At 55.8% G+C, this 13,476-nt stretch overlaps 4 protein-coding genes across 4 annotated transcripts; 3 read left to right on the forward strand and 1 right to left on the reverse strand.

Annotated features, from left to right (window-relative positions):
* Positions 1–6,552: 6,552 nt before the first annotated feature.
* Positions 6,553–7,432, forward strand: GCG54_00013463 (Coiled-coil domain-containing protein; the record flags this gene model as incomplete). The annotated part of the gene is made up of 2 exons (XM_045413316.1): positions 6,553–6,710; positions 6,919–7,432. The coding sequence occupies 2 exons, from the start codon at positions 6,553–6,555 to the stop codon at positions 7,430–7,432; spliced, it is 672 nt and encodes a 223-aa protein (XP_045266288.1).
* A 644-nt stretch (positions 7,433–8,076) lies between these two features.
* On the forward strand, positions 8,077–9,434 carry GCG54_00013464 (uncharacterized protein; the record flags this gene model as incomplete). Its single annotated transcript, XM_045413317.1, has 4 exons — positions 8,077–8,138; positions 8,234–8,328; positions 8,386–9,218; positions 9,306–9,434. 4 exons carry the CDS (start codon positions 8,077–8,079, stop codon positions 9,432–9,434), a joined length of 1,119 nt encoding a protein of 372 aa, XP_045266289.1.
* A 206-nt stretch (positions 9,435–9,640) lies between these two features.
* On the forward strand, positions 9,641–11,204 carry GCG54_00013465 (uncharacterized protein; the record flags this gene model as incomplete). The annotated part of the gene is made up of 6 exons (XM_045413318.1): positions 9,641–9,786; positions 9,838–10,098; positions 10,152–10,285; positions 10,333–10,662; positions 10,712–10,808; positions 10,856–11,204. The coding sequence occupies 6 exons, from the start codon at positions 9,641–9,643 to the stop codon at positions 11,202–11,204; spliced, it is 1,317 nt and encodes a 438-aa protein (XP_045266290.1).
* Positions 11,205–12,091: 887 nt separating this feature from the next.
* GCG54_00013466 (Ribokinase) lies at positions 12,092–13,072 on the reverse strand (the record flags this gene model as incomplete). The annotated part of the gene is made up of 1 exon (XM_045413319.1): positions 12,092–13,072. One exon carries the CDS (start codon positions 13,070–13,072, stop codon positions 12,092–12,094), a length of 981 nt encoding a protein of 326 aa, XP_045266291.1.
* Between the last annotated feature and the right edge of the window lie 404 nt (positions 13,073–13,476).

Raw genomic sequence — 13,476 nt, forward strand, 5'->3', positions numbered from 1 at the left:
GCTTTGCTTTTGCCTTCAATTGGACACTTGCCCTCCACTGTTCGTGGTCGGGTGCGCACAGTATCCCCCAACCCACGTCTTGCAGCTACGAATACCCTCCCTCCAACGTCAACCTGCGGCCTGCTGCTTTCAATCGGGAATCGCCTTTTGCAACACCACGTCGCCGCTCGTCTGCAGCGGCCCGTTTTGTCTGAGCATCTAATCATACCAGAGAAGAAAGCCTATCTCGAATCACACAGTGTTCGCCATAACCAGCTGCCCCGTCCCGTCTTGCGCCTCTTCCCGCCCTGCCTTCCCGCGTGTTGGTTGCCTTGCACGACAATGGAATCTGCCCTCGGATCTGATTCTGACTCTGGCTCTGCCTCCACCAACCTGTCCCGTCCCGGTCCTCCCTTGATCGGGTCTGACCCGGCCGCTGCAAGCATCCATTGAAGCATTCCTTGTTCACGACCTGCTGGCTGATTTGCCTATTAGGGGTTTACACGATCTGCATCTGTTGCATCACGAACTAACACATTTTGCGATAGGGTGTCATCTGATCACTCTTCCTTTTGTGGCTGCAGCACCACTAGCTTTCACGCGCATACCGCCTATCGCCTGCCGTGTCTTTGGTCCACCATTATCCCGCAACGCTGCAGGGACTCGACCAACTCGGTGTGACACGCTTGTGCTAGGCCACCAATGTGCGTTGGTTCCTGGTGCTGCCAGGCCTGCCTTCGACCTGCTGGCTTGCCAATCTCCCGAATTTCAATGAGGCGTGTTCAAACTCTATCAGGCAATTTGAGGGCAAGGACAGGCGCTGATGGTCCAATACTCGCAGGCCAAAGTTGCATTGTAATTCCACACCTTTTGGAGCTATCGAAGCAGTTCATCCCTTGCTTCGCACTCGGTCTACCACTCTCTTACAGTTGTAGAGTGCCAGAGATGCATCCCTGCACTCTGTCTCGGCAATTACATGTGTCAATTGCCACGTTCAACCTTGGGCCGAATTACATTGTGGATTTCCATCATCAACCAGTCGCTGGCAACCTGTCACGCTACCCATCAAAGATGTTGCTGCTACTGTTACCGCCCACCGCCCAATGCTTGGTATAATGCCCATCAACACCGTCCGAATGAGAAACGAGTAGAGAATGGCGGCCATTGATAAGGTCCTGCAAGATCTGTCATATTTCCGGCCAAGGCTTATGGCTTGCGATATCCGTCAAGATCGGCGACGCAAACTCCGATCATCATCATTTGATGTGATATTCTTTCGCGCGAACCAGTGCTTCCTTTATCACCTGTGGGTCTCGAAAGACATTCATGTTGCTTGCGGAAAACCATTGCTAGACCGCGTATGCTTGCCTGCAAGAGCTGGTGTCAGTGTACGTGTTGGTGACGACCCGTTCTCCCCGCCGGTTTCCCAAGGTGACCAAGCTGTGCGGCGTGAGTTGACGGTTGGCATAGCGAGTTGCTTTTGCCTGATACCTTATCGAAGAGACCCATAGTCCCCGTTGGCGTCAGGAATCAGATGACAAGCTGACAGGCTGTGCTGCAGATCATGAATATCGACTGGTCGTTTCTCAAAGAGGCTTATTGACTCGGTTTTCGCAAGCTTCACCCGCGTTGGGAACCGCTCTGCAAAGTCATGCCAAGTCTCAGTTGTTTACCCACTTTGCTCGATGGGCTTGGACAGGCGAGAGCCTGGACTGACGGTCTCTAATCAAGAGATCAGTTTCACAGGCACACGACAGCTGAACAAGACTATTTCTCCACAGCCAGGGTACGAATGCAGGTGTTCAATTCTTCTGATTTCCGTTTAACAGTATTGGACCCTAGGCTCATGAACCTCCAAAAGCAAATTATTGCTAATGAAAGCAGAAGGCTTGCAGCTTTCTACGGCAAGGGATCGTGGTATCCGCTCGCTTCATCTGAACAGCCAATCGCGCAGTGTTGTCATAACAAGTTCTCCATTTCCCGGCCGCCGGAGCCCTGGCTCGCGCGACCTCGGAAGCCCGGGAAGAGATCCTACTCTCCATATACCCTGCAAGCGGGAGCGGGTTCCAAGCAAGGCCAAGTCCGCCGGCACACAACAACTCAGACTGAGTATCCCCGATGGCACAATTGGCTAGCGCGTCAGACTGTTAATCTGGAGGTTGGTGGTTCGAGCCCACCTCGGGGAGAAATAGTGGTTAGATCCCACTTGTGCTGCTTTGCGATATCTTTTTGTTGTTTTTACACGTCATTTTTGAACCTCATACCTCTTTTAAGCGCTCCACAGTACACATCAGTATATATGCATGTCGCAGCTGACTATTATAGCCCCATTCCCATGTTTTTGTTATTGCATACGAGTCTCCGTCGCCGTAATTTTCAATTAAGTTAAGGCAATGTTACTGCAGTGGTTCAGGCGGTCTTCTACAAGTCGTCCTAGGGGGCAAAATCAGCAATACCGCCTGATTGACTGACGCCGTATGACAGTCTTCGTTTAGGTGCTGTATACTTGGACCTCGTGATCCGTACACACAGCGTTTGCAAGGACTGGACTTATGCTTGCGAGGGTACGACCCTAGCACAACCGTGGAGTGCAAGGGTGGCTGTCCGGAAATGCTCGCCGGCAGGTCTAGTAACATACCCTGCCATTCTCTGGGCATGGGTTCGTCTTCTGACGGCACGTGTAGGGCCGCCCCGAATCTGCGTCCTCCCCAATTACGGATATTTCCTCGAGGGAGGGGGCTTCATCTGAAGTACACATCATGGAGGTCAAAATACCGGGAGCGAACGAGCCCATTTCACGCGGAACGTGGCAATGCTTCTGATACTAACATTCAAAGTTGTCAGCTCGTATTGTACATACCAACAGCGGCTCCCAAAGTCGTACAGGGATCGTCTCCACTGGCGTTATTGTTACCTTGTTCGATCATGGTTGGTGAGTTGCTTTCTTTTTGCAAACTGGTAATTGGTCCTGTCAGAGTCCTGGTCTTGAGCGTGAGAACACACCTTGGCAGGCGACAAACTGAAGGAACTGGCAAGCAGCTCTATTGGACAGCTTCACCTTCGGTCAAGGCCGCCTCACCGACTTGGTCTGCTGTTCCCATGTGCTTCGTCCCTGTAAGGGGTGGTTCTCCACCTCAATATCGCTAGGAGCCTTAAAGCTTGAACTCCATGTCTGTTGTCTGCGGCCCCATGTGAGTTTCCCCGTAATCGTCATTGTGACAGGTCACTTACCACCATGTTGCAGCCTCGTAGATCTCTCACCGCCTGCAATAAAGGCCCCTGTGTCTCTGGCTGCGTAAACCGAGAGTTGCCAGGGTGGCATGGAATGTTGCTAGAAAGGAAACAAGCAAGTATCACATCCTGGTTTATTGGTCAGCTGCGAGTCTGCGGTCTCGATTTGTCTCATCAAGGCCCTGGAGTATTGGCAGTCTGCGCGCGTCTTGGGCCTGGCAAATCCTCCCAACTGGCATTCTTCAAGGCTGTCATACTTTCTGCAGGCATCGCTATGTTACACAGCCTCGGGGGCTGCCACTTGGGGCTGCCACTTGCGGTGCATCAACCCTGGGCCCTTGCTGGAGGGGACTTTGTTCTGTTGGCCGGTTTTCTTCCTCATTTCTTGGCAGCCTTCTTCACTTTCGACATCTTTTAGCATCGAAAAGAGCTTCAAGAGCAACCACATCCAGTAAATCATCTCTCAAGCGACAAGTGTCCCGGGGTGTCCGGACCTCATCATCAAGGAGTAGCATCACATGGAGAAGCTGGGACCATAGCCAATGTTTGATACGGAGTTTCCATGGGTCCTCGGGAACTCGTCATAAGCCACTCATTACACGCTTTCACCGCTGCTTCAATTTGGGGCGATGCTTCAGTCATCCGAGTTGCCCGGGACCCAAGGCTGACAGCAATTTAGACAACCCGGGTCGCAACTTAACAAGGCATGTTATTTTTTGATGCATAATACCACAAATGGCAATCGGCCTCAGAAATGGGTGGCTGTCATCGGCCTAGACCACCTTAGCGAGCCGTTCCAAGAAGTAATTGATACTGGGGTTGATTGCCTTTGCCCTTTTTCCGTTCGATCGGGGGGCATGTGAGTATTGCGCCCAGAAGTCCCCCTTGCCCGCGAAGTCCTCGAAGCCATGGAACGAGCGCTGGCTAAGCCTTGCTGCCTAGGATCCATTGAGACAGTAAACGGCAATGGACACGTCAGGTCGACTGACGTGTATACAGGGCCGGCGAGGGGTGATTGTGGTGTTGCGATGCGAAATGCGATGTGATATCACCGAGGCTGTCAGCCTCTATGAATGCCGTATCTGGCACAAGCCGAATGACCGGAGCACTTGGCCAACATGCCGGCCAAGATGGCCTCAAAGACGGTTTCGGCAATCCTCGGCAAACGTGGCCAACGGGTGTTGTTGAAACGGGAAAGCCGGAGATATGCGTGGCATTTGATCACGACCCGCGCAGCGCGAGCGGCTTGTAACTGCGATGGACATTGGTTGGGCAGCAACGAGGTTGAAGCGAGTCGGAGATCATCACCAGCGCTCGGTTAGATGGACGTATGTTATAGGGCCGGAAGGGCCATGTGGGTGGCACCTTGTGTCACAGAAGGAGAGAATTTCCCATCTAGAGGGTGGCCGGGGAGATGCACTGGGACGGGAGTGGCAGTGGATGATGAACTGGCAGAGGCTAAGCTTCCAGAGCGCGGTCCGATGACCGTGAAGATGATGGAAATGTTGGAAAAAACGAGGCGTGCTGCGGACGAAGGCAGCACTTCTGCCATGTCATGAATGGGGGCCTGTCAGACCTGACGGCGCATGAATGCCAGCGAGATGCGAATGCCCCCTTCAAGCAGCTAGCTGCATGGCGTGGGCAAGCGGGCGGGCCTACGACGGATGGCCTTGGTCCTGAATAGGGCAGGGTGCTGCAGGAGGTCCTGACCGAGGGCTCCCCTGAGTGGCTGACAGGTCGACTCGGTGAAGCAAAGGCATGGGGGATGGAGCGGTACATTGCGATCAAGTCGAGGGTACATGTTGTACGACGGCAGCCTCAGGAGGGCGGCGCAGGCAAGACTTGCATCGACATGATGGCGGCCACGACATGAGATGGTGATATTGATCTCAGGTATGTATGGGTCGAGTGTAGTCGGGGAGTGACAGGATGGACGAAGACGGCACCGAGAAAACAAGGGCCAGATCTGCGGTGGGCTGGGCTGTCCGGCCGGGCAACCTCGGGGGCTGCGGAAGGAGGATGCAATGGCGCCGTTCCAATGGCATAGCGGCGGAAGAGCATTCCGAGTCGCGGGGGGCCGGCTTAGTGGCTCCCGTCATCCAATGCCATCATGTTGGCCTACCCCAACCCTTCAGGTCGTGCTCAAGGCTTTGCTTGCTTGCTAGTTAAGTAGCTGCTGCGCCAGGCAAACCGCCTGGAGCTATCGAATGTCGTGCTTTGGTTGTCTTTCGATATCGGCGGAAGCACAAAACATGGAGCCGCCCATGGCTTGGGAAGTGAAGCACGGGATGGGTCTCGGAGCTACAATGTCACTGTGCGGCCTTGTGGAGGAAGAGTGACGCACGTTGTTGCTCACACAGACCTACCTCCCGTACCGTAGGTATCCACAGATCACTGCTGGCTTCCATTAGCTGGGTTAAGGTCGTGGTGTTATCCGTTAATTAGGTCTCATTCCCTTCCCTTCCCATCCCGTCCCGTCCCTCGCCCTCGGGGTCCACTGTCGCCCGTACGGTGTGTCGCGCAAACACCGGCACTGTAGCTCGGTTGCAACCTCCAGCTCGGAATGACCTACAAGATCCATGTGCTGTTGACTGTATGGCTAACGGTAAACCTATTGAAATTTGCGCCATAGCCAGGCCCAGCTGAACGTAGCCATGTTTTGGCTTGTGACACTCGATGGAAGCAATGGAAGCTGCGTTGGCTGCTGCCGAGTTATCGGAATCTGCTTGCCCATCTTAGCGGGGGCAAGCTTCTCAGATCACAGAGCACGGCAGCAGGCAAGCCACTGAAAGGTAAGGCCGCCTTCCGCTGGGCTGCACCGCCTATCGTACAGTGCCTACCTAGGTAGGTACCGTAAGGTACCCAAGTTACATCGCTCCTCCGACACCGAGACGCCGATACCAACACCGACGACGACTGGCACTGTCCTCCTCGTTTGGCCCTTCGTGACGGTTTCTTTTTCCCTCCCAACTTCACTCATCCCTGACGACAAGCTACTTTTTGCCGGATTCAACGCCGCGCCAGCTCCGCTCCGCCCAACCTAGTCACGACCTACATTGCTCCATTTCGCATTGTACCACACCTCAGCCGTGGAGGAGGCAACAACGGATCCAACCCGGCCCTGTTTTCTCCCCGGATCGCACAAACTGCCCACCGCACACCAGATTGCCTCGACGCACCAACAGGCGCCAGCCACGAACTACGCACGCGGACACAAGCTACATACCATACACATCCTAGCATAGCAACGCGTCGCATCGCATCGCATCGCATCGCACCACCACTACCACCACCATCGCTGTATCCTTACCCGCGATACACACTCTACATACAGCCACAGTCATGGCTGGCAAGAAGGGAGCCGGCGAGAACAGCAAGAAGGCCGCGGGAAACGCCCGCAAGGCCGAGGCTGCAGCCCAAAAGTCTGCTGCCGAGGATGCAAAAAAGGCAGCCGCTGAGGATGCCGAGTGGTCCAAGGGCTCCAAGAGCAACGCAAAGAAGTGAGTGTGTCTGACGCACCCTCCACACGGGGAGTAAAGTGTATGCGGGCGCGAACGCGGCTTCCGAATGCCGCAGCCAACACCGTCGTCCAGGACCGTCACACTTCATGCATACTGTCCCAAACACGCCGGATCTCTGTTACCCCGCAAAGAACAAGGAAAGAAACACATGGCACAGGACATTGGCTGACACGCTGTTTGATCCCAGAGAGGCGGAAGCCGCCAAAAAGGCCGAGGCAGCCCGCAAGAAGGCTGAGCGTGAAGCCGCGCTGAAAGAGGAGGAGGCAAACACACCGGGGCGATCCGCGCCTAAGAACGCCAAAACGGCTGTCAAGAAGACCCGCGGACTCGACCTGTCGCAGTTGGACGACAAGCCCAGCGGCTCCCTTGCCGCCCTCAACGCTTCGGGTATTGACAACGCCCTTGATGCTCTGTCGCTCACAGGCTCCTCCGATGCCAAGGTCGACAGACACCCCGAGAGACGCTTCAAGGCCGCCTACGCAGCCTTTGAGGAGCGCCGACTCGCCGAGATGGACGAGGACGGCTCGGGTAAGGGTCTGCGTCTGCAGCAGAGGAAGGACAAGATCCGAAAGGAGTTTGAGAAGAGCCCCGAGAACCCTTTCAACCAGGTCAACGCCCGCTTCGACTCCAGCAAGGAGGAATTGGCGCAGCTGAAGGCCAATGAGAAGAGCAAGATCGAGAACAGGCTTGGTTCCAAGTAGACTCTCTCGTCACTCTCGCCTTCCGTACCTATGGTAGTCCTCCACCAGACCAAGGAGATACACATACCTAGTAGATATAGCACAGAGGTGATAAGGCTGGGACTCGACTAGCATCGGTCACCCACCTACGATAAAATGACATGATTACTCGAATATGCATCTGATCATGAGGCCAAATTTGCCCCTCCATCACGATTGTGCGAATGAGATCCCTCGCTGTGGTACATGGCATGTTACGTCTCTGGTGAACAACTGCTGCCAATGGTCAAAGAGACAGCCTGCCACGCCGTCATCCGTCTGCCACGTTGTCTCCTTGTTTTCTCCTGCCTGAACGGCCATCACAGTGTCATCACCAACGCGGGACCGACATCGCTACAATTTTTGGCGGGGTAGCTTTGCCTTACGTAGGTGAGGTGGGGTAGTCACTATGCTGCCCGCCTTCCTGATAAGATAGCACTCTTGAAGCTCTCTTTCGCGATAAAGAATAATGGCGGCAGAACGTTACACCGCCTTTCTTGACCGCCCTCAGCTGTGCATGAACAAGTCCATCGACAGCCGTCTCATAATCCTAACTACATCATTATAGGCATATTTCGTCTCATCAGAAAAGAGGCTTTTTTACGAATGTCTCATCAAACCTCAAAATGGCGAGTCTAAGAATGGGCAGCATGCCGTCGCTGAGGCGGCAGCATCTCCTGGCCGAATTGTGAGGTTCTTCCAAGTCTCAACCCACGCCCAAGCCCCCTGAAACCGGGGGAGAGGGGCTCAGACACAAATGCGGCTGCTAACGCTTTCTCACAGTGCCGGTCTCAAGCAGGCCTGTCCGGAGGGCGTATTTGTGAGCTTGACGCCGGGAGACCCGATGCTGTGGTCGGGCGTCATGTTTGTGAGGCATGGTACTGGAAACTCATGATGAGATCAGAATGAGGCAGCATGCTGAGACCATCATACAGGACCCTATGCTACGGCAATACTCAGATTCCAAATATCTTTTCCCGACACATACCCGCGGCTGCCGCCACTCGTGACCTTCTCGACAGACATGTTCCACCCGTTGATCACACCATTAACGACCTACATGTACACCACGGATATCCAGGACAACGGCACAGTGAGCGCAACTGACGCAGAACGACTGCCTCCCGGCGGCTTCAGCCTACGCCACGGATTCCCAGCCTGGTTTGGGAGAGGAAGCCGAAGTGTGGCGGGCAGTAGGCAGGTCAGCGGCCAGCAGCAGCCCCCGGCAACGCCGGCGAGAGGCGGCACATCAAGCAGTGCAGCGACGACGCCGAGCTCCAAAGCTACGCCGATTGGAGGGCGTCCGGGATATCTCGATACCTCGCGACGGGAGGTTTCAACGTACGAGGTTTTGAGATATATCAGGAGCACGTTCGATGATGACAGTGTGCTCGATTCGGTGCCGCTAGAGGCTGCTGGCAACCCGGGCGCTTGGCACGCATGGCGGACGCGTCAGCGCCAGGCGGGCAATGTCACTGGAGACTCTGCAAAGCGGCCAGTGGAGGGGCAGGAAGGGGAAACCGAAGAGGAGAAGGCCGAGGGAGAGAACGCCGAGGGAGAGACGGCCGCGGCTCATGGCCAAGGCAAGGCTGAACAGCTAGTCCCCGAGGCCGAGCCTGCTGCGCCGGCGACACCCGTTGCGAACGCTATCAAGCGGAAGCCAGTGTCGGGCGTTGTGCCTACCCCGCGGCACCCTGGAGAGTGGAACTGGGAAGGAGTCTGGGAGGACAGAGTGCAGAAGGGCATCGCGGCGTCCCTTTCGGAGGCGGTGCTGTACGGGGCGGCCAGCGGCGGTGACGATTTGGCGAGTCTTCTTCACCTGGAAAATGATAAAGCAATTGCTAACTAGGCGCAGATCAACTTTCTCGCAATGGAGGAAGGCGAGGTGGATTCTGTCCGGGAGAACCTGCAGCGGACGCTGGGGAGCGGCGCCGCGACTCCCGAAGAACGAAATAGCATGCAGAGCGTGCCTGCTGGCGAATGATTCCATGGTTTATGATAGCGACTTCCACCTTTTGTCTCATGAAAATCCTGCGCTAGATGACCTTTTCTACACCTTCCCTCTGCTGTTGCTTGAACGCAATCGCGAGACATCTTTCCACTACCACATGCAACACCCATAACATCGAGAACCTCAATAATAACAATCTTCAAACGCCAGCCATTGTGCGTCAGTATCTCATCTCGACTATGGGCCTATCACCAATAGCCTTTGTCGTACTGATTGTTCTCGCAACTGTATCGCTTCCACTGATCCTGATTGCTCTGCTCTCGCGCTTCATCTGTCGCAACTTCAGAGACGCGGCCGGCCTCCGCGAGCCCAATCCTCGACGCTAGTTCGGTCTGAGACGTGCCCGTGACGACAGCTCCAGCAACAACAGTAGCAGCCTGAGCTCTGGCTCGCGGTTTCTTACGGACTCCTGGCCTGACCTTGAAAGCACTCGAGGACACAACGACACGCCGCCATTGGACCCTGGCACCGAGCTCGTCGACTTCGCAGACGTCGTCCAATCGCCATCGCAAGCTTGGCACCCGCCGAGAGACAGCCGCCTGGTATGGAGCTTTTCGCCGACGAGAATAGACCGGATGGCACCGCAACGCCTCAACCGCTCCGAGTGCTCAAGAGATTCGGGCGTCATGCTGGAGAAGTCGGAAGAACAGGGAGTGTGAGGGGCGTGAGCGACTCGGACGAGAGCCGTAGCAGCACTCCCGAAGGCCCTGACACGCCTTTGGTGGTCATGAAGAAGAGAGGCATGCAAAATGGCAGAGAAACACCTGGACAGCTTGGTTTCAAGCCGAGCCGTACTCACCGTCCTCCTCTCCCAGCATCAAAGAGTGAGTTGTATCAGCTGCAAAGGCATAGGCCCGCTAACGAAGCATAGTATTTCCCGATACTGACGACGAGATTGGAGATGATACTATTCGTGCGTCTTACGATGGCAATGACCAAATCGCACCGCTTTCATCTTGCGGTCCTGCATTTTCTGATCCGTTTAGTACCCAAATGCCAACGGGAGATCCAGCAGTCCTTGTACCGCGGATTGTAGTGACGCCCGCAGTCAGAGCTATGGAAGGCGATAGGGGGGCTATGTGGATTGCTGTCGAAGTTTCGGCAGAGCTCTGCCAGCCGCCCGATGGCACGTTTCTCCCAGTGATCCCCGTCTCCAACAATGGTTTCCTGGTTCCTGGAACCGAACCCCGTCAGCTTGGAGGTACGTTGAGGCTTCGGAAGATGCCCGTGTGGTGCTAATTTTGGCTCAGATCGATACGGCTGCATATACGATATGGATATCCAACTCATCCCTCTAGGAAATAATTGTATCCTTGAGATCATCCAGGAAGACGAACCGACCCCCAGGTAAAGTTTCGAACTAAGCTTATTGACAAGGGCTAACGAGATTGCAGCATGTTATTTCCGGGATTGAAGGTTCTTGTGCTTGCGCACGTTCACTTCGAAGCTAAGGGGCCTAACGGTCATATCCGGCAACGGTCAGACGAGTTGATTGATGACCTTGAAGATCAGCTTGGGAGCTCGAAGGTAGAGTATCTCCGCATCGTGGTTAAATACAAGCACTCAGCATTCCCCAAATGCGGCAGGTCTGACACGGTTGACGGCGTTGCCGATGTGGAGACCAAGCTGGAGACATCGGCCACAGCCGCACTGCAGCACCTCAACCACAGATCACTTTGGTCTCCGTGTGCAATGCTTGCACCAAATCCACTCTTTGGCATCATCCACCAGCACTGGCCGTAGGGTACCAAGAAGGGAAGAGAGGTTATAGAGCGGATTGTTCGGCAGCGGCCCCCCCCTGATGTGCCGCCCAAATCTCAGCCCAAGCCCAGAACGGAGTATACTTCGCCTACATCCATGCAAACACCACCAACCGTGCCCAGAAGGGAATCAAGTCTCGGGAAGGATGGCACGGTAAGGCAGCCGGAAGCAGCCCGCACCGGGTGGTCTGAGCTCCGGCGGCCGTCGGTGGCAGGTTGGCGGAGGAGCCGCGCGGAAGATGGACAGCGCGTCCCGTCAAATGCAACGTGCCCCGAAGATTCGGCCTCCGATGACAGGGATGTCAAGTCTCCGGGAATACTGAGAAGTCCGCGCTCCATGGGGGCCGGATTGCTCAGGACCTTGGGGGCTTCTGACGATGTTACTGCGGACGGCCAAGCAGCTGAGAGCAGGAGCCAGAGAGGCTCATACCGTGGGCAGCGCGGCAAGCAAACCAGCCGTTGGGGTTGGACCAGTTGGTGGTAGGAGTATGGATTGTTTGCTTTTCTTTGGAGTTTTACGTAGACGCAGTAGTCCATCGCGTTTCTAAACACTTCGTAATTCAACATCGGTGTTTCGTCTCTTACTGACAGCTGGACTTCACGTTTGTCGTCTACGATTTATGCTCCTGCTCGCGACGAAGTGGTTGGCCTGTTACGTTATACTTTATGGCAGGACGAGCACCCTCAGCCTAGTACAGCTGACAACAGAGCAAGGGCGGGGGCGAAGTTGTAGAATCTACCTTTGACAAGGTCTCAGGGTGGGCACACTTTGAACGCATTTACAGTCCGTGTAGTAGCCTTTCAACTTTTTTTCTTTGGTTAACTTTTTGGTGTTTTAGGGGTATTTTGCTTTTACGAGTTGACAACCATCTACTGCTGAAGCTCATCCCTCCAAGGAATAGAGGTCTGGGCACCCTTACGCTCGACGGTCTTGGCCGCCGCGTGGTTGGCCCTGCGGATGCTTTGAGCAATGTCAAAGGTCTCGCCCTTGGCCTGCGCAGCGACGGCAGCAACGCAGTAGGCGCCAACAAAGGTGTCGCCGGCGGCCGTGGTGTCGACGACCTTGGCCTTCTCAGCGGGAATGAGCTCGGCGGCGCCCTCCTTGTTGACGTAGTAGACGCCCCGGCCGCCGAGGGTGATGACGACGTTTTGGACCTTCTTGGCGATGAACCACTCGCCAACGCGCTTCAGGCCCTCAGGGGTGTCGAGATCGGACTCCTGGCAGCCGGAGAGGATGGCGGCCTCGGTCTCGTTGACGACGAGGTGGGCGAGTCCGTCGTAGGCCTCCTCGGGGAGGCGCTGGGCGGGGGCGGGGTTCAGGAGGACGGGTACGGAGGCGGCCTTTGCGGAGCGCAGGGCGGTCAGGACGGTATCGAGGGGAACCTCGAGCTGCATGACTAGCAGGTCGGGCTTGGGCTCGAGGGTCTGGGGGAGGGAGCCGAACTTGTCGGCGGTGACGGCGTAGTTTGCTTCCGGGGCGAGGATGATGCGGTTCTGTCCGGTGGGCTCGTCAACGACGATGATGGCCATGCCGGTCTTGAGGTCGTCGCCGACAGTGATGCGGTCGGTGCGGACGCCGTACTCGCCGAGGTGCTTCAGGAGGAGAGAGCCGTACGAGTCGGAGCCGACGGCGCCGATCATGGAGACGGAGGCGGATTCGGAGGCGGCATCGTTCGGAGACTCACGGGACCGGGAGAGCTTCGCACAGGCGACGGCTTGGTTTGCGCCCTTGCCACCGGGGGAGATGACGACCGAGTTCGACGTGAGGGTCTCGCCTGGCAGGGGGTGGTGGGGGACGTAAGACGTCAGGTCGATGTTGAGGGAGCCGAGGACGGTGATTTGAGGAGCCATTTTGGGTAGTGAGGCGCGTGAGTGTCGACGCAGGTGGTGATTTGTATGCGCGCCGTTTTCCTTCTCTTCAGGTGTAATCGTTGGGACGAAGGACTTGACAGGTTCTTTATTAGACACGTCTCGTCGTCAGTCGGCTCTTTCGGCGCAGTAAAGACAATCGTGGTTCCGAGCGATAGTGCAGCTCGGATAACTGCGGGAGTGACAGATAACGGTAGGCGGCGTGATCCAATAATGAGGGGCAGAAAGCAGGAGCAGAGGATTTCGAAGTTTTCCCAGCCGACAGAGCATGGAGAACACTGCAGTGCAGTGCGGTGAGGGACCCCGCCGAGAGGGAGGGTGGGATGATGATGCACTTGGCGGGGCAGCTGGCTGATGGGTGCCAGGTTCACAGTTGGAAGATGGCA

This window comes from Colletotrichum gloeosporioides, assembly GCF_011800055.1.
Source record: "Colletotrichum gloeosporioides strain Lc1 chromosome Unknown consensus_31, whole genome shotgun sequence".
NCBI classification, from domain to species: Eukaryota; Fungi; Ascomycota; class Sordariomycetes; order Glomerellales; family Glomerellaceae; genus Colletotrichum; species Colletotrichum gloeosporioides.